The 21,188-nt window shown below is 39.2% G+C and overlaps 2 protein-coding genes across 4 annotated transcripts in view; both read right to left on the bottom strand.

Annotated features, from left to right (window-relative positions):
* Positions 1–1,858, bottom strand: part of ddr2a (discoidin domain receptor tyrosine kinase 2a) — a 35,435-nt gene extending 33,577 nt beyond the window's left edge. For both annotated transcript variants that reach the window (XM_034147347.1, XM_034147348.1), the window contains exon 1: positions 1,758–1,858. The gene's annotated coding sequence lies outside the window, so the exon portion shown is untranslated. The remainder of the gene's footprint in view (positions 1–1,757) is intronic.
* Positions 1,859–4,460: 2,602 nt separating this feature from the next.
* uap1 (UDP-N-acetylglucosamine pyrophosphorylase 1) lies at positions 4,461–19,469 on the bottom strand. 2 transcript variants are annotated; one of them, XM_034146232.1, is made up of 11 exons: positions 19,362–19,469; positions 17,032–17,346; positions 15,216–15,420; positions 14,145–14,320; positions 13,856–14,028; positions 10,001–10,194; positions 9,698–9,838; positions 8,214–8,402; positions 7,922–7,963; positions 6,805–6,871; positions 4,461–5,155 (listed from the first exon to the last, which is right to left on the bottom strand). In XM_034146232.1, exons 2-11 carry the CDS (start codon positions 17,312–17,314, stop codon positions 5,063–5,065), a joined length of 1,563 nt encoding a protein of 520 aa, XP_034002123.1. In that variant the 5' UTR covers positions 17,315–17,346; positions 19,362–19,469; the 3' UTR covers positions 4,461–5,062. The 2 variants fall into 2 exon arrangements, with proteins under 2 accessions (XP_034002123.1, XP_034002124.1); XM_034146233.1 differs by lacking the exon at positions 7,922–7,963.
* Between the last annotated feature and the right edge of the window lie 1,719 nt (positions 19,470–21,188).

The raw sequence follows: 21,188 nt of genomic DNA, 5'->3' as shown, positions 1-21,188 counted from the left end.
TGAATACACACATGGATTCTCTACATTTCTATGAAAAACAGTTTGCTATTGATGTTTTAGAAAGCTGTATAGAGACATGTTCACAAAATTGAAGATAGAGACCATATTCTGAGGTGACATCATGTCAACAAAAAGAGAGTTTCAACAGCATTTAAGCATTTGAAGGAAGATCTCAACATCATGCGTGTCTGCAATTCAGGGTTATTCTTTTAAAGTTTTATAAATCAATTAAGAATTTTGATTAAAAAAAAGATATACTAAATAGTATCAAATCTCCAAGTAGCTAAAGCTCAGTCTATTCAATTTGAAGACCATTTGTGGATCAACTATCACAAAATGTGTATTTGTATATGTATGTGCATGATGTAAAAAGTGTGTACTGTGTGAACTGTATGTACCTGTATAAAAACGCATGTGTGTGTACGACGGAGTGGAAACTGAATTTCCCCCTCTGGGATTAATAAAGGTCCATCTTCTTCTTCTTCTTCTTCTTCTTCTAAAACCCATTTTTATTTGACTTCAATAATGTAAAATTGGCAAAAGAAGTAAATAATTCAATTGGAGAGGCTGAAAAAAATGAATGTTTGGTATTTTAGCATAACACACACGCATGCATGCACACACACACGCACACACACACACACCTGACCTGAGGGTCACCTTACCCTCTTTATAACAATTACTCCATTGATCAGCGTCACCTCTCCTCTCCTCTCGCTGACTGTTCACATTTCAGAACTGTGAGCTCATACATATTCTTGAACCTTCACAAAACTCTTTTGTGTCAAGTTGGGTTAACAAATAACTTCTAAAAGGTAGAAAAAAGAGGCCTCTGTGTGGAACATCTATCGCCTACATACCACCTACATACCACCTACGTAACACCTGCCTAACACTGAGGAACACACACACCACCTCCACCACTCAAAAGCAGGACATGCACTGCAGGGACGGGAATCTTTTCAAAGCTGTAACTTGACTCTGAGTATTCAACATTTCATCAGCTGACCACAACAAACCATAAATTAGGCAGTTGTTACATTTTTCTAAAATATACTTACTGACTACCCCGCCACAATAAAGCAAACAAAGATGCGGAAGCCTGATGCAAGGCATTAAAATAAGAGTCCCATCATTGTACCACTTCTTCTGTCGCTTGTAAAAGGAAGAGTTACACAAAAGAGAGACATTTGTGTGATGCAGCGAACACTCAAATATTGTCTGTTATTAAAGGTATTAAGGTAGCCTGCGCTAAATTAATGCAACACGGGAACAAAAATATATTCTTTAGAGGTTGAAGTGAATCGCTTCTGCTGGAGTTTTGATGACATTTAGAAAGAGAAGACTCGTTCATTTATATTCTTTTCTTCAACCATGATTATTATTTGAAGTGAAAAGGTGTTTAAAGGGAGGAATGAGCCCTAATCACATATAACCACAGCCAAGTTAAACAGCGTATATTAATGGCTTCAGTTGGAAACAGCTGGATCTGCAGCAGAGCAGAGAAGACTTTGAATCTGGCATTGCTCTACTCTGCAGACGTAAAGAATGGACAGTAAATCAGCAGCTACTTCACACAAATGGTACATGGAGTTCAAACGTCCAACTCAGGCTCCAACTATGAAACACTTCAAGGAACTTTTAAGGTACTCTCATGGGCTTTGAGAAACATGGTCAGACTAAGTTTTAAAGTCCAAACCATGATTTGCAACAGCAAAGAGCTATGGTTAAAAGTATAAAAGGTAAAGAGGACTTACTTTTAAGACGTCCTATCCTTTCAGACCATTTGTTCGGAGATGTATTATTCCAGTGAGAGTCAGGACGACTGGATGTTACAATCAGAGCCCTTCTCTCTTGCTCGCCCTCAGACCGTAAGTCGCCTTCACCCGGGCTGATGTAAGAAACCCCTGCACACATAGGAAAAAAATTGAGGGAGAGAAGAGAGAGAGAGGAGAAGAGAGAGAGGGGGAGGCAAAAAAAACCCCTTCACATTCTGTGGATTCTTGGGAGAGTGCCAGAGTCCCAGAATTCCACATGCCACACATAAGGTTTCAATTAAGTGCGAATCCAACGCTCCATCAGAAAGCTTTCTTCTTCCTCCTGCTGAAAAGAGTCTTTCTTTGACAGCTACAGGCTGAAGCAACCATAATTCAAGGTAACGTTTGGGGCTGCTGAACTCATTTCTCTGTCATTGTATAACAGATTTATAGAACTTAAAAATAGTTTCTTGCTTCAGTGTTACCATTTTTCAAGGCAAGCATAGATTTAGAATGCTGTAAATACATCACCTTGATCTTCAAATGCTGTAGATCTGATGATCACACACATAAAAAAAGACACTTTTAAATACTTTTTTTCTTTAAAACAGCACTTCGTCACAGCACTAATAGTCAAACCAGATGAAAAGTGAAGGGTCAAGTGTCAAAGAGAGGTTGTCTTCTACTGACATCATAAAGGGTGCCATTAGCTGATGATGTGGCCTCAACTGTTTGACCAGACTGAAGTTAAAAAGTTATTTTGAAATGGTTTCATTCAAAGAAATTAAAATGTTTCCTAAATGGCATCCATACTATCTTCCACTGTATTCCAAATAACTGGAAGGAATTTATGGATATTATAATCCACTTGAATGGAGTTTTTCTTCAGCTGCTTTTGACCATTTTTAGGCCGTCTAGCACTCTAGGGATAATGATGTTGGCTGTTGCTCTGCCAATTAATGGTCCTGAGTGAAATATCTCAACAACTATCCAATGGGTTGAACTGTGAAATGTTTACAGACAGCTAAGGTCCCCAGAGAAGCCTTCTGACATGGTTCATCCCCTGAATGTTTCTCTAGCGTGGTTGCGTCTTAGGAAGACATTTAGTTTTGAGTGAAATGTTAATACAAACAATCATGTTCCCTTCTAATCATTTGTTGACCTTGTAGTGATCACTAATTTACTCATGTACATAATTCACTCATGGAACTACAGGTGGGGGGGTATTGTTTCCGCATGGACATATGTGTTGCCGATTGTATTTATTGTGTGCCCTCCTGGCTTCTTCCTCTTCTCTTCCCGGGCTTCGACCCAACAACATGTGCATTTCTGCTGCTCAATAAAGCCATCTTTGTACCTTCATTGCACCGCCTCCGACTCCCTTCTCTCAGCACTACAACCTCATATTTTCTCATTTGCTGCCATTCTCAAGGTTTACATTTTTTTTATTTGGCCTGCATAAGCTGCCCTTTCTGTATGGTGCAAATCAGGGTTCCAACACCTTCTTATACATCAAATTTAAGTACTTTTCAAAGACTTTGCAGTTCCCGCATATTCAAGGATCCTACACAAAGATAGTTTGTGTAATTATCTTCATAATTTCTTAAGGCAGGTGGTGCGAGTATGAATGAGGTATTTCAGCAAGCAAAACGTAGCCTATTTACTAACATGAAGTGAAAAGATATCAAAATAACTTCAGTTCTGTTCTTCCACAAAATATATAAATGTAAGCACTTTTAATGACTTATGTCTATATTAAAAAAACGTTCAATGTCTTAACTTTTTCTCTTTTTCAGAACTTTTTAGGTAGCTGTGGAAATGATAGCAAATGTTAGCATGCTATCACGCTAAGCTATTATACATCCATGTTTGTACCCTGCTTAACATTCAGCTAAAGGCTAAAAGCACTGCTGTGCCTAAGTACAGCCTCACATACAGTCCTACCTGCTAACATGACTCTGGACGCTGTGGACTCGTTTCACGTTGAATATAAGATCTCTGCAGCATAACATTCACAGTACAAATAGTCTGAAAAGGCTTTTCTGCCTAAGTAGGCTACACATAATGCAGTTATGGGTCTGGAGGGACTACATTAAAAAAACTAGTCAGAAAGGAGCCACAATAATATTTCCTGAATATCTCCAGAGCTGCATTGCATGTTCTGGCCCATCTTAAATATAAACCATGTGCTGGACAATCTGATTCAAGACACCAGAAACTGTAATGCAAAAAGCACAGCCTTCAGTCAAACTCACATAGTTTACTGATTTTTCGGAAAATCTACCAATAGGCTAGGCTACTTATTTCCCAGTATTTTTTGTGTCTTCACACTCAAAGCCACGATAAACTGAAAACAGAATTCCCACACCGTATTAAACATAAAACTCAACAATTTTCCTGATCGATTCTCTCAAATTTGAGGACCACAATTACATATTTTGGGACAAAGATCATGGTTAAGTTACGTTACAACAGGTATTTTTATAAGGAGAACTGGCATCTGACGGTGGTACTTTCTCAAATGCAATGACGCAGGAGTTGTAGCATACATAATAGGAAAAAAATATATATATATATATTTTTTTAAACGGTATTTATCTTTTTTACCCCTCAACTTCACACGGATCTGTGGGGACATTTGTGAGGATCAAATAGACATCCTGGATGCACACAGGTAACCACACACATACAAAAGACAACATGTTCAGTTGGTTTTCCAATTAGGAAACTTCTTTAATAAAGAAGATAGAAATCATCTCTTAAAGCTGGATAATATCTGATCTTCAACGATTGCAAGCTGAAAAGAACCAGATATTATAAATACCCCCCACATCCCGTACCATGTACCTAGATTACATGCTAATTAATAAGCACCTTTCTGATTATTTCATCTCAGTTCAATGTTGTATAAAAATCACCAGGTAAAATGAGTAGATGGTCATTTCCACCTATAGAGCATCTATCAGTACATATAAAAATAAGTCTCATAAACTAAATAAATAGATGCACCTGAAGACTGCTTCATCCAGTCAGTAAAACAGGGATTTCGTACTTCATCTTATGCTATGTTCAAGTGCTCTTCATAACAAATATGAACTTAATATGATATTAACGTAGGAAGCAGAAAGAAAACTTGGCGCAGAAAAGCAAACGATTCAATTCATCTGGCTCGTTCATTCATTTTGGAGAAGACAGTCTCTTTCATGAAAATGTGCATGTCTATTTGTTATTGCACAGTGATGACAATGTTGAGAGACAAAGGGAGGTTGGTCTTTGGTGTTCCCTTTCTCTCTCTCCTTTATTGTCTAAACTCCGTTCTTCACCAGCTCGTGGACTCCTTTCTCATCGATCATCACGTTTGGATGGAACTCTCGTCCCTTCACCAGATCTTCAAGACCCTTGAAAGAAGTAAATAACACCATCAGGACATTCACCAACCGCTCTTAGGAAGAAATCTTCTTCCCACTTATGCATTTACCAATGTTTTCTTGTTTGTAAATAACCACACTGACATTTAATGGGGTGACGTCTGTGGGCTAGTTCAGGCCGTCAAATCGGGCACCAATAATACATTTACACGTGACGCGCCTCGTCCCTCTTACAACCAACCAAACACATGCTCCTAAACCTCCCGCTCTGTTTAAGCTGCCACTTCTGCCTTTGCCTTTATTAATATGTTCTAGTTTCTTTACAGCATTGAAAGAAGCCTCTGAAATGTTGTTATACTTTAGTTCAGGGGTCGGCAACCCCTGGCACGCGTGCCACCAATGGCACGCGGCACCGTAACCAGTGGCACACTAGGAATAAGTGGAATAAGTGTACAAAATATTTATTTTATTTTCGGATCCTGAACGAGACCGCCGCCAGAGCGCGTCTCCCCGTTACCTGCAGAAGGAAGCCATGCACGCAACGCAGCCCCACTCTCTTTAACTCCAGGCGACTTTCTGCCGCTTTCCTCCGTAATGCAGTGCTGATAGTTTCACCACAGAGGAAAGCACTTCACAAATTGCATTACCCATAAGGAGCTGTAAAAATGCCCCAGTTTTTGCGTGGCGATCGATATCGGCCGATACTCACTCTCTGCCGATCGATCGGTGCTCTCTAAAAAGGCCGATCGCGAGGCGTAACGTAATGACACTTTTCTCTGTGTGCGGCAAAACAAGCTCGCAAAAAAATCGCTTCACCAGTCTGGCAGTATTTTAAGGTGTCCGAAAATGACAATAAAATAGCGGTTTGCAACGTGTGTAAAGCAGAAATCCTGCAGCTCCACCCGCTGTGACGGACCGGTGAGCGGAGCAAAACACACAAGAGTTAGACCTAACACACTTAGCTATTTTATCTACCTTTGGAACTAGTTATACATATATTTATTCTTCACTGTCACTCATTACTGGATCAGTGAGCTGCATGAGATACTGACAGGCTGTCAGGAGAGAGAGAGAGGGGGAGAGAGGAAAAGAGAGCGCTTCCGCTCATTTCTCCCATGTTATTATCCAAAGTTAATGTAAACTTGAATAATGTAGGCTACTTCATTTGAATGTAACAATTATGTTGGTTGTTGTTTGTGGAAGCGCCAGTGAATGAGCCCCATTAACTGAGTTTTAAACATCACTTTTCACGAGTGTTTTTGTCGAGCTCTTCAAATGCACGCTGATAAAACATTTTTTTTTTTAGAATGGCACTTCATATCAAAAAGGTAAGAAAATCAATCTACGCACACTAATGACAACATGTATGTGCAACATAAAGGTTATCTTGTTTTCTTCAATTCTACAGTTATATAATATTAGGGATTTAAATATATTTACATACTGCCTGTGCTGCGGCACCTCTTTTCACCCTCTGTCTGAAACCAGAGCCCAGTCTGCTCTAAATGGGTAGTTGGCTGGCTATGTTGTTAATTTGACCTCTTAGGCCCTTTCTAAAGAACACATTTGAGAACAAACATAGGAAAATACGAGTGGGTGTGCAGATTATTCCAGGTCGACTGCAGGAGCAGAACAACATCTGGAGTTTACATTTTATACATTATTCCTCGCCTCCTTACCTCTCCCCCGTAGGACACCAGTGGGGAGATCTCACACTTGATTGGCAGGTCTGTTCCGTCCTTCAGGCTGCGTTGGAAAGGAACAAATTCAGGGAGAATAACAGGGAGAAAAAAATAAAACAGAATGAGAAGAGTGATTGTCTCATGAAAGCACAGAGGGACGGTAGTTGAGAGAAGCTTTTGAGCATCCTTGACACAGCTGTTCTTCGACTGCAGCTTGTGATTAGAGTTCAAAGGCAGAGAATTAGAGCTTCATTATTCCCAAACATGACCAGTGATTATCCCTCTGACCCATAACAGACTTCCTCCAGAAGAAAACAAATGAATGACGGGTAATGTGGTGGTATCTCCTCCCATTTTTTCTTAAAAAACCAGGGGAACTTGCCACCACATTCCCATCACTCAATTTGTTAATTTCTAGATAATCATTACAGACAAGAATCACTGATCACACATCAGGTGCTTCAGGTGTTTTCTGAGCAGCTGCCCACACAGCTGTATCATTAGAATGAAGGAAAATTGATTGTTTGAGCAAAAAGCACACCCTTTAAGAGCCAGAATAACATTCATGGGGGCCATAAATGTTATTGAAGCACATGCTAATGTATTATTAGGTCTGCGGGAAAAAGCAGGTGGATTTAAACCCAAAAGGCTGACAAGCAAGCAATGAATGGATAGGCTTGTCATAACCATTTTGCACAAATCAACAGGTTCATCATCTATTGCAAAGTTGCAAAACTGCTTGCCACAAAGTCTAACCAGTACCCATTACCCAGCATGCAATACAACGTATTTATTAGTAGCAACCATCTGAGGGGATAATGATCTGTCAGCAGGTCATTATGACTGCACATCATCTGACCAGGACGCAGAGAGCACTGCGTATTCAGTCGTCTAAACTGATCCTCGCTGTCATTCCCTTCATCACAACCGGCTGCAAAGAGACAGAAGATTGGCCGCAGCCTTTCATGCGTCCACGCAGATTCCTCTTTTCAGTGGTAATGAAGGAAAGCCGATCAGAAGAAGATATTATATAGTGTTAACGTTTCAATAGCGAGAGGGAAAGAAAGCCAGACCCCATCACCATGCACTCGGTACTGCAGGGGATGATAATTACTTTCTGTTGCCATCATCTGTGACACTGCCTGCCGCTCCGTCTCTGGAAACATTTCACGGGACACACAGGAGCAAGACAAAGCATGAGGGAAGGGGAAGTGAGAGTGTGAGGCTAAAAGAATATAGTGTTTATGACACCAAAAAAAAGCCAATGCATATATACACAAAGTGTTAAAGGCTGGAGCGACCACGAAGACCCCACTTCTGTGCTCATGCCAAACATGATGCGTGTGTGTGTTGTGACGTGACATGACATGCACGGTGCTGCGTTTTAACAGGCTGGCTGCGGTCACCTCGGTATGGCGGGCACATGTCTGCCGTTCTCGTCGATAAAGTGTCCCCCTGCGTTGAGCACCCAGCGGTGGTGCAGAGACATGAGGGCGTGTCTGGCTGTGGTGGGCGTATCTTTTGCATCCTGACTGTCGGCGTTCTTCAGCGGGGAAAACTCGTCCTCCCGCAGCACCTCATACACCACAAATGTCCTGTTTGACACACACAAAACAAGACATTAGCACAACAGAGTAAAGGGTGGACAATGAGAAGTTCTCAAAAAAAGACACAACGCAGATTTAAAGCAGCATTTAGTTGATATGCAGGTAGCTAAATGGGCATATACGACCTAAAACGTTTTTCTGAATATCTGAATTGATCAAATTGAGGACCTACATAGTTGTATGGTTCATCAATTAAGGATTGCTTAATTGCTATTGGTGCTATTGGCAAGTAAAGTGCTCTAGTGACTTGTAAAAAAACAATTAAGCACATCGGCCTTTGCATACTGTATGTCACACTGTGTTCTTACCGGTAAATTAAAATGTAGTCATTTTTTGTAGGGGCAAGAAGACAAAAGAAACAGAGTTCTGCATTTTTAAAGGGCATTTGTGACAATGTATCCTTTCAGTTACAGCCAATCTCTTTGAAATAATTGTGTATAGAAAAAAGAAAATATATTTTTTGGCTAGTGTGCGTAATGTAATCCAATTAAATGTGTTATGCCAAAATGCCCTCACAGACTGACGCTGTTTCTAGGTGCTAAATAATCACATAATCAGGCCAATTTTAATATTTGACACAAGGCCACATATACTGTATATGACCAATATTCACCCAGCAGACTGGGAGATCCTAAAGCCAACAGTGTTGAGAAAAAACTGAAAAATATCCAGTTGCTAATTAAGTTAGCTCATCTGGATTCTGCTAAAGCTGCTACTCTGCCAGCTTGGGCACTACTGTAATCCATCACCTCGACAACACAGAAAAACGTTTTTTATTTATTTTAAAAACTAAAGAAAACCTTGGGGGAAGGTTTGCATAGCTGGCTGCATAGTTTTTCCATCACTCAATCTTTACAGGAATCCTTTCATTAGATGTATAGTTCTATTAGTGGCAACGTGACTCAGAGCTGATGTAATGCAGCGCTGGAGGAGGAGGAATGAGTGAACAGCTCATAAACCTCCATCTTTCTGCACAGAGCTTGGCAGGCTCTGTCTGCTGGACCAGACCTTGAAGAAATGGCAGCACTGGGGCATGTGGATAGAGATCAGGACTGGAAAAATGGAGTTGGTTCATGCATGGAAGGACAGATCAAGGACTAGTAAAACCCAGAGTCTGAGGGCTGCCAAAAGAACATATGCAATCCAGCCACCTCTCAAAAGGAGAATAGGATATTCATTGTATTCTCCATACTTTAAGGCTGTTACTTTGAGGTGAGAGGCTGTCTGCTGATGCTCTCTCACACTCTGTGCCCTCTATGGAAAAAAACTGCTCTGTAACTCACTTGGCGAACTGGAATATGTCAAAGACAAACTTTTCCATTTTAATTCCATTTGGTTTGTCTGGTTTGATTAGTTGACCCTCTCCATTCACATATGGGATTTTCTTCTGGGCCACGTGGTGCTGCAGCTGTGGCTCGTACTTCCTGTTGGACAAACAAAGAAAAAAGAAGCTAGTTCATGGCAGCGCATTAACTTTATAAATCATATGGAGCTACTGTTCTCAATACAAGAAAGCACAACTACTGATGAAAAGAGCACAACACTTCATGAAAGCGTTCCAAATGTTCAGGGTGCATTGTTCTTACTGCACTACGTCTTTCAGAAAAGAGAAGCTGAAGAAGTGATTGGCCACGTTTCCTGCGTTGAACATCAGCCGGCCGTCAGCGCTGCGCTTCTCAGCGGTTGCCAGGGTGATCTCGCTGTACTCTACCACCTGATAACGTCCATCCACCTTGCAGACCACGCCCACCGCCTCTGTGGGATTGTTCTTCTCTACCACCTGGAAAAGATAAAACCAGAAGACTTTATAGCTGACCTGAACACAGTGTGTCACTCAGAGGGCTCTGTGATTCACAATTGCACTGGATCGAATAAGCAGTGTCTTAAACAAAAGGCTTAACAGCCACTGATGCCATAGATAATGTCAAACTGTTAACAAATCTCTAAGCATTCGACCGAACACAACAGAGCCGCCCAGCTAACCAATCAGAGCAGACTGGGCTCTGGTTTCAGACAGAGAGTGAAAAGAGTATTTCACAGTATGAGAAAAATGAAGCACTAGTTGAAAGAATACAAATAAGCCTAAAGTTTAAGTTTCTCTGATATTTTAAGTTGGATCAAAAAAGATATTTTCTTAAGTGTATTTACTTTTTAAAGCCGATAAGTTCAAGTCTTCACTGAATAAAAAATAAAAACCCTTCTCCCCATCTGCTGCTGGATGCTAATGACAGAGTGGAGTCCTGATGAGGGGTTGGTGAGCAGGGTGGAGTGAGGGGGAGGGGAGGGGGAGCCACATGAAATGGAGTTCAGTAATTTATGATGGGAGGGTGGGACTCTGCTCTGATCTGATCCTTCCATCTCTGCTCCACCGCACAACTCGTAATGTCAAACAGGAGTCTGGACAGTGTTTAGTTCCACACAGTTAAATATTTAGATGTATTCTGCGTGAGCTGGAAAATATACAAAGTAGGATGAACACTCTCTGTGGTCCTGCTAATAACGAGTCTTCTAGAGTCAGTCGGAGTATCTCACAAGAACTAGATCTTACAAACATGACCTCAGATACGTTTGATTTAAGAAGTAGAAGCAAAATGTATAAAAAGAACTGAGAATACAATAAATTGTGTATTAAGATGGTTTTGATGGAGTTCCCAGGGCATACAAATAATTATATTTTTCCAATTAAGAATATTCTGGCAGCAATGGTTAGTCATAAATGCATAAATAACTCTAAAGTTTCAACCCCAAAAAGCATAATAGGTATGATTTGAGAGCTTGATTTAATGGAAGCAAACATTTAGTTTAAAAAAAATAAACAGTGTAGTTTCATCCAGTTTTATTTTGGTTTAATACATTTGAAGATACTTGTTTATATATAATATACTGTACATGGCATTGTATTGTATTAAGTTTTGACTTGGCGCAGGCTCCTTAGGACTTCTGCTGGACGTTGCCCTTTATAGACAGAATCATATAAAACAGCTAAGCTTCCTGGATATAAGATGATGAATCTGAAATGAACATTCAGGCTGGCTACGTGGTGACTCAGGAGACAATCAGGCATACGTGCCTCAGTTGCACTCACAGGTTTCTCACCGCTGGATTTAAAATACACTGGCAGGACATGTTTGTTTCCATGACACGGAGGTTCTTAGTAAATGACAGCTTCTCGTTGGAGTTACAAGATTATTATCTTGTTAACTCAGAAAAAGAGGCCAAAAACGTTATCTCAAGTGAACGCATTCTTTTTATTATCTGTCCCACTTTAATGTTTATAACTGTTTGGATCACCTATTGGTGGCAACCATGGCAATAACTATTTTTACAACAGGAGACCAATCTGATCACAACTCTCAATCCTTGATCTGTTCAGCAAGTCACTTCCAGCTGCCAGCTTTTTACAACCATTTTTTCTGAATTGTGATGGACACATTTTCCCTAACACTTTCTTGGTTACTGAACTTTGTCACTGGTAAACATAAAAATTAGTCTTATTTGTTCTCCCTCCAACCCTCTGTGTTCTCAACCTGCACAGGCTCAACAAACAATTGGTAGTAGTGACTGCATTTCTGATCAAAATAAAAGAGAGAACATTTGGGATTTAAGCCTTTGCTTTAATGTACATGGTATCTATCCACAATGTAATGTGATGCTTTCTATAGCCTATGGTGATTCATATGTGAAAGAGGAAAGTCTCTGTCACACAAAACGGACCAGTTTTTCCGGTGGATCAACGCCCTTAACACATCTCACATTGATGGACCTGTTTTGTGAGTCTGTTTATTCCATGTAGTGCGTAAGCTGCACTGATACATATTACTAGTCAAACAACAAAAAGAGAAAGAAATCTACTTTAATCATTAACATGTTTTATTCACTAGTAGAAAATAAGTTTCCGGTTCAACCGTTTTATTTGAGAAGCTTTTTTTAAATTTCTAAAATGAAAGCACACTCGGTCCTAAGTGGTATCTCAATATCAAACTCATGTGATCTGAGACCTGATGAAAAGTTAAAGATGATTGAGGTCCTAATCTCATATTTCCTATAAAGCTGTAATGAATGTATTGCTCTAGACAAGAAGACTAAAGTAGACAAAGAGGCCTACATCGCCTCCCAGTGGTGAGCTGTGGAGGTTTTTATAGAAACTGATGGTTTAACTGCAAACCCACCACACCTTTTAATACAAGACACACACAGCAGTAACCCTTCAGGAGCTTCAGGAATTTAGAAAAACTAGACCGACTGATCAGACTGGATTCCAGTCAGTCCTCATGGTTTCACTGCTGAGATGCTTTGTTCACGCTCATCAATATTTGTAAAGCTAATGTGTCTTCAACCTACTTGATAGATTCTAACCATTGTGTGCATGCATTCTTACAGTATTATCATTACTTCCTGATACAAGGTAACTGAGCTTATCATTATTGCAGGTGCACAATAATTAGACAGATCATCTTTACGACTGGAATCTAAAACCTGCTGCTGCTAATCTTACTATCTCAATGATGTGATATGACAGCTCGGCTGTTTTTTGACCTAGCTAAGTGTTCCCACCCTACACCACTCCTCTGCTCCCTTAACTGGCCTACCATGCGGTGAAGGGATCTGCTCCTTCTTACATTCAGGACATGGTCAAACCATACACACCAACACGCTTACTTTGCTCTGCATCAGTGGACCCAGGTACCCCTCAACAAAAACACGCCTGTACGATATCCTGGCTCCAAATTTCCCATTGATATCAGGACAGCAGAAAGTCTACACTTCGTCGCAAACTGAAAACTCACCTGTTCAGTTGTAACTTGGCCATTACATTTGTTTAAGCTTAATAGAATACAACTAAAAGAACATTATTATTATTACTACAATAATACATGTAAAAAGTTACACTTTAGGCAGCATCATGTTGTGATAGATATGGATTATTCTAGTCACACTAGGAAATCACAGCATTAAGATTTCTTTTTTTTTTTAGCTTCTTTTAGGTTTTCAATTATGCTCTGAATGTCTCATATTTATGATGTAATCGCTCTAAATATACATAAATTGTCCCTCAGAAAAAGTCCATCATTTATACAGAATAATTCATCCGTTTAAATTAAAGTTGGCCTTTTAAAAAAAAATTAAATCCACAATGCCTGTTACTTGTCACTGCCTGCTTCACTTTCTGTGGAACAAGTGGGAGGGTAAGCAGTCTTTCGACCAAAAATCTACCTATAAATAATAGTAAAATACTTAGAATAGTTGCCTAATTTTTATGAGCAACTATGTAGAAATACTGGGATGAAAACGATGTAAAATAAATGAAAAAGATGAACAGCAATTGAGTGTTGTCAGTGTTAGAAATTAAGCTTTAAAGCCTTTTCAGTACAGACCCACCTAATTAGCACTAACATTCAAATAAGACCTATTTTACATCAATATAAAGGTGTGTGACCAACCTTAGCTCCACAGTCCGCTCCCTTCTTCACACAGAAACCAATAAAGGAGGGGTCAGCCACTTTGACCAGGATGTTATCCACGCAGTACACATGGACGAATCCAACTCCCCTCCGCTCCATGTCGTCCATGATGTTTTGGTTCCCCAGAGCTCTGTAAAGACCCCCGTTCCCATCTGAAAAACAAACACAGAGACACACGTTTGAATCAAGTTTGAATCTTCCTTTGGTCAAATAAGACACAAAGACACTTTTATGGGAGCAAAAGTCACAAATCCTGCAGTGGGCTCACCAGGGGCCATGGAGAGCTTTCCTGTGCTCTCCAGGATGATCTTGCCGCTGTAGTCCATGGCTGGTAGCATGCCCTGCTGGAAGAAGATGATGTTGTTCTTTTCCAAGCCGAAATAGTTGTTTTTTGAGAAGTATTCCTTCGTGGACTCCATTGTCCTGCCGCTGGTCATGATGTACCTGAAGGCAAAGTGGGGGGAATGTAGTTAAAGAGCGCTATTCAGACGCAAGGCCATTCAAAGCTCTTTAGAGACAGATAAACATATTAACAATAAGATGTTAAGAAAATATTGAGAGGCCATTTAAAAAAGAACATTTTTGAAAGAACAAGCATTTAGGAAGTTACACATTAGAAAGAAAATATATTTTAAAAAACAATAAAACAAAAAAAGAAATTAAGCAAATTAAGAATGCATCCTTTTATTGGAAAGAATCAGTAAATAATAGCAAGTAAATATAGTTATCAGTAAACAAAGTGTTTTATAACAACTTTTGAACAGGTTGCTGAGGGAAAACCCTTCAAAGTAAATGCTAAAATGTATTTTAATCTTTAAAATGCAGAAGACATTTCTTTAGCGCCTCTTCAAAGAAATACAATTTACAACAAAGTGGACATCAACCCAAGCCAGAGACATATATGTTTGAAGTATAGGACAGACAATCAAAAGGAAACAACTTCCTTACAGAAACAGACCTGACTTAAATTCTGACATAATTCCCAGTGACTGTTGAACTCTAACTGCATTGTTATGTAAACTTTATGCACTGCACAAATGTCCTGTTAAATCCATCATCCAAACTGTCCTTTGATCCACCCTACGGGGAATTAATCCTTTTCCTGTAATTCAACTTCCTTGACTGAGTTTCCTTTTGAGGCAGTGCTTTGACCCAGTTAATCGTCAAGCAACACAACTACAACAAATGGCTTTGATTCTTAATATGAGAAGATAAGACAGTTTTTGGTAGCTTAGATCTTTTCTTCTTCTTCAAATAAAGCAGCGAAAGACACACTAACTCAAACGCTTTAGTCATCTCTTCCTAAATAAGCGTCCTAAAGCACAACATGACTTCTTACCAGGGAATACAGCACTTGATTTTGTGCTTCTGCTCAGCCAGCTGCTGCAGCTTCAATATGCGCTCGGCCTGGATCTGAAAGAGGGTTTTGTGGGACGGCAGCCGCACGTCGTACATGCCTTTGGGGTAAGAGACCCCCAGTCTGGTTCCCTGGCCCCCGGCCAACAGCAGGACCGCCACTTTACTCTGAGAGATGCAGTGTAGACCTGAAGGAGCACAGAGCAGGACAGTCACTATACATAGAAGCAAGAATATTTGTCCTATAAAGCGTCAATGTAAAGATTGTGAAACACTTAGGGTTTGTATGGCTTTTGTAAAAATAAAATGCAAGAATCAAAAATGTCTTGACTTCCGAAGTAATTTACATCAAAATGTTAACTTTATTTGCAAAAAATAAGATTTACAAATTCCTTTGTACCCATGGCAATTAATATACAGGATCCTCTAAGCAGAAATGTTGATACATGATACATTTTTATCATAGGCTCGCCTTAGATCAATAACAAACTTTGCTAATTAAATGCATTAATAAGATGTCCATCATGTTATGACTACTCCTAAAGTACATTGCTGACATAAGCCCTAAAATCTAATTACTCTACACAAGAGTCTGTTTGCTTTTATTGTGGTTCATGGGTTGAACGCTTTATAACAGGGTCAGTTTATCTTACATAAACAGCTGCGACGTGACACGATACGCTCTTCTTTCTTATAAGTACCAATAGACAAGGTTTATGTCAATGGCTTGGGCGGGCCTGCTAGACTTTGACACACACACACACACACGCACACACACACACACGGTACTGACAGAGCACAGTGATCTCATAAATGAGGGTCAAACAGCAACTCTATTTACGTCAGACCCAAATCAGAAACAGATGTTCTCTGCTGCTTGCCTCTATTGTCATCCTCTCCCAGGGAAAAAACCCCACTAAAGAGACTCACTAAATGGTCAGACCCCCACTGCAAAGGGGGATTGCGCAAATTATAATGAACAACGCAAGCTTACTCTTATTTCATAACTACGCAGGAGACTGGGAAAATGTTCTGCAACAACACAGCGAGCAAAAGAGTTCTGTTGATGCTGTGGATTTCTAGAAAAACTATTAAATATGACATGTCATTTGTTAGACGCTTTTATCCAAAGCAAAGTATTCAGTACTGTGGACAATCCCCACAGGAGCAATTATGGGTGAAGTGTCTTGCCCAGGGACACAACGACATGCTGACTGCAGTGGGACTCACTGCAGTCAGCATGTCGTTGTGTCCCTGGGCATGTCGTTGCTATCCCCTGATTCGAAGTCCATCATACTCTCCACTGAGCCACAGCCTCCTTTAATACGTTTTTATTAAATGTTGATTTTGTGCGGGAAGTCATCTACAAGAATGCCCTCTGTCCCATAAATGACATCAAAGCATCTGGGTTACCATGTGATGTTTTAATCCCTTTAAGGCTTCGCTGTCTGACACCAGGAAATATTCCCTCTTCCTCACCTGTGGGCCAATTCTTTTGGTTCACAGCAAGACTTAATTGCTCAGTGTCTCTAGGATTATTGTTCCTGCAGTAACTAGGCAAGTCTTGCGATTACTCATATGTTAATTCCTACTGTATTAAAATGTAATACATTCAATAAAACTAAATATTGTCTTTTTTACAGAGGACATAAGCCACTATAGTAACTTCCGAGCAGCCATGGAGATTGGTTTCCTTATAGCATGTAGTACGTTGTTCAAATAGAGATGTTACATTCAGGCGTACACAGAAGCTGTATGAATGCACTTTCTGTGGGCAGGAACAGTTGAATGGAGCTCACCTGTTAGCTCCCAGTCTTTGAGGCTCTCCCTGTCCCTCGTCACACTGCCCAGCACCTCTCTGGGCACCGGCTCCATGCGAGCGTCCATCTTCTCTTGTTTGCTGCTGCTGGACGTCTCCATGGCCTTCTGGAAGAATCCATTGATCTCCTTAAAGTCCATCCCCTGCAGGTCATGGTTCAGATCGGCCTGCTCCTTGGGGCCCAAATTCTTCCAAAACTGCAGGAGATGAGACTGGCCGGCTTCAGCCAACCTCATGGCGAGTCCGCTGGCGTTTGGGTCCATGATGAACAGGGCTTCTGGTTAACTCTGCCACACTGAAAGACAGATTTAAAAATAAAATGTGTGGTTACTAATTAGGATATCGGGATCATCTAGCTAGATCAGAGAAAATTCTCCTAACTGTCCCCAAACACTGGAGCAGAGCTGAGTAAATCATTCTTCACCTTTTGACGCCCTGCAAGCCTGGAATGAGCTGCAAGGCATACTTACTGAAACCTGATGACTCTTGACATATTTGTAAAATACTTTAAAATATGTTTTTAAATAAATAATGTTGATGCTTTTGTCAAGTGACTTTATTTTCCTTGATTCTCGTAGCCTTTCATTGTTTCATATATATTGTTTTTTGGCCCCTTTTTATACTACCTTTAGTGCATGTACTGCATATATGAAACTTTTGTTTTGCTTACCATCTCGACCAAGGCTCCCAAACAGATTATAAACTGTATCTTATCAGGAAGTTACTAGTTAAATAAAAGAACAATTGAATATCTTCAATCATATTTCTGGAAATGTGAGGGTTATAAAGACAAGAGCCGATATTTGTTCTACCATTTCTCACATATCATTATGTCGGATTTTAAAGACTGATATTTTTAGACTAAATCTGATTTTGTTTAGGAATAAACACAAACAGTTTGTATGGTAAATAAATAAGTTCAGTCATAATGAAAGGAATTTGGTATTTTCCATCACATAACTACCAACTGGTCTGAATATATATAATATATATAAAAGTTCTTCAATGGCAAGCCAAAACGTTTTAAAGTAGGTGTTGTTCTGTTGATTTATGAGTTATTATGACGTCAGTACAATCCTCACTGCTGCTTGTTAAACCAGAACAATCAGTGACAACACAATGCACACCCAGCATGACATTTACCTCTTATTCTGGAACCGTGGGCAATGCAATTATCTTAATAAATGCTGCAATGATTAATTAACCTGTTTGTTTGAACCCACACCCACAATGAGCATCTTGCTAAACCAGTGATTCCTCACACCAATACTGGAGGAGACGTTTTAGCATTTTAATGGGATGGTAAGGGCTACAGCAAGATGGGGCAATATATATATTTTAAATACACAGCTGCTTGACACGTGAATGGTATAGCCTTATTTCTAATTTAAAGCATTCATGATACTTTCAAACGTTATGTTTCCATGAGGCTGTGTGAGAAACCTTCAGTAGGATTATGAAGGTTTCACATGTACAGAGGTGGGATAAGTAATCAGATTGTGTACTTAAGTAAAAGTAGAAGTACCAGTGATTAGGAATACTCTGTTACAAGTAAAAGTCCTTTATTAGAATAATAAATGATATGTTTTGATTGTAATTATTGATGCATTAAAGTGTTATCAAAGCTGGTAAAGCTGCAGCTAGTTTTCATTACTTTGTATACTGCAGGGTAGCTTGTGAATGTCACTCCAGGTGTAAAGGAAGTCTTATTTAAGTGTTGAATATATTTCAAATCATAAGTCAAAATCACTGTTAACCTTTGAATTGTAGTGTGGTAGAAGTAAAAAGTAGCAAAACATGGAAATACTCTACTATGGAAGTACAAGCCCGTCAAAATGAGGTAGACTTGAGTAAATGTAGTTACTTTACACCACTGAGCAGAGGACATTTAATATTAGCATGGCAACATGAATTGAGATAAGATAAGATAAGAAGGACCTTTATTGACCCAAGTATGGAAATTCAGATCGTATAGCAGCAACCGAATTAGACAGAAACACAGATAGTACACATGCGATATAAACGGGCATAATAAGAATACAAGTACAATAAAACAAGAATAAACATGTGTCAACGGTTGAATAGAAATAACAAAAATAACGTGAGATAAATTCTGTTCCGGCACATTAAGCTGTGTTCTTTTAAAAACAAAAAGTGTGTTTTCTATGCAAACTACATTCATCCTCTATCTGGTGTCAGCAGTGACAGCTGAGCAGATATTAGCAGCTAACCGGCTAACTGTGCAGCTCAGAGTTAGCGCAGCTCAATGAAAACTTAAAAGATAACATGCCTGGAATATTAAACTCTTACCTCTCTCGACAAGTACTCCTCTTGGTTTAAAGACCATTAATGCCAGTCTTTGAGGGGTTTATTGTACTGGAGAGTTTGCCTCCCACCCGGACACCACCTCCTCCTACGTCAGTGACGTGGCACAGGCGTAAGGTGCATTCAAGTGCTTCAAATGCTGGTCGGAAATTCCGTCGAGTTAATCCTCAAATGGAGTTTATAAAAATGATAAAACAAGGACTTTCTGATATTATTGGTGATTTAATTTAGTAAACACTGAATGTCTAAATATTAATATTTAAGTGTTCAGGACCATATCAACGGATGGAAGAATTCACTCAAAATATCACTTCGATGCTGAACCGACGAAAACTATGGACTGTAAACGCCCCGAAACTTTTGTTTTATTATTTGTTTGTATTCATGTTGTTGGAGTAAGTCCCTCGGGGTTTGTTAAAGCAATACATTATTGTTTTCAAATGTATTTTCTTTACTATTTTGTATTTTCTGTTTGTCATGTAAGCTGTTTTGGTTGTTTTATTTGTAGGCCTACTGTGCCATCACCATGGCCTTTGTTAGAAAAAGTGGTGGGGACAATATCTCCAAATGTAACATCAGCATAGCAGAAGACAACATTATGTCCCTCCCATTGGTGTTGAACCTCGAGCACCTGCATGAAAAACCAATGCATAGACCTCTGGACCAAAGCCAATGTGTTTTAAAAACCATGAATGCCCATGAATGCTGTGATGTGAATTTGAGTGAATTTGTACCTTTACGCACAACAAGCACAAAGGTATGGAGGACAGAACATTATATAAGTAAACAAATAAATACATGCATAAATACATAATAAATACAGGAATAAATACAGGAATAAAAAAATACAAGAATAAAGAAATGTGAAAAAAACAGAAAGAAAGAAATGTAGAGATAAATACAGGAATAAATAAACAAGAAAACATTTATAAATATGGAAATAAATAAATAAAAGTAAAACAAATATATAAGTTTAGAATAAAACAGAAAACATATGATATATCTTTAATGTATTTCTACATTTATTTTCACTAACATTAACATATGTATGACTTTCTATGTTGTTCTGGTTGGTATTCTTGTATTCTGTGGATACGACAACATTTATAACAAATGTACTTTCAATTGCTCTGAAAGTTTCAACAAGTGCACGTGTCTTTAACAATATCTTTGAGTTAATATCTTATTTAACTTCCGCTGACCAGTCCCACTTTTATTTGGAAGCTTTGTGTCAAGTGTTACACAGTGAAAGGAGAAACACAGTGACTCTTCTCTCTTCAATACATATTTTAACAGCTTACAGCACCGGGAATTTCCAGCGTATTCATGTTCTGCATACACCTTAAAGCCCCCTGAGACAAAAGTACAATTTGTGATATTGGGCTAAATAAATAAACTTTGAATTACTTTACATTTATGGATTTGGCGCAAGAAGTACACTTCCCTTCAGAGCCCTCAAGAGCCAGATATAGATGTTTATTAGCGTTAAAAATTGTTTTTGATATTAAAGGTTTTGCTACTACCTAAAACTCAGTATGTGTAAAGGATGGGATTTCTAACAGGTTTGAGATATTTGATTTTGAAGCTCTTCTCCACTATAGCAGTGAGATAACGCGCACATTTAACAAGCAGCACAATACAGACTAGGATAAATCAACATGATAACTGCATGGCTGGGATTTATGGAAGAGGATTAGGGCCACATGAACAAATAATTTTGGGGAAGTGAAAATAAAAATAATAAATGTTTTCCCCCAAAAATATATATTTTTTAAATCTGAGAAAAAGTCAGATTAAAGTCAGAATTCTGAG

The sequence above is a fragment of the Trematomus bernacchii genome, unplaced genomic scaffold (assembly GCF_902827165.1).
Source record: "Trematomus bernacchii unplaced genomic scaffold, fTreBer1.1, whole genome shotgun sequence".
NCBI lineage: Eukaryota > Metazoa > Chordata > Actinopteri > Perciformes > Nototheniidae > Trematomus > Trematomus bernacchii.
Note: the sequence above shows the minus strand (reverse complement) of the source record. Positions and strands in the feature narration are given on the sequence as shown.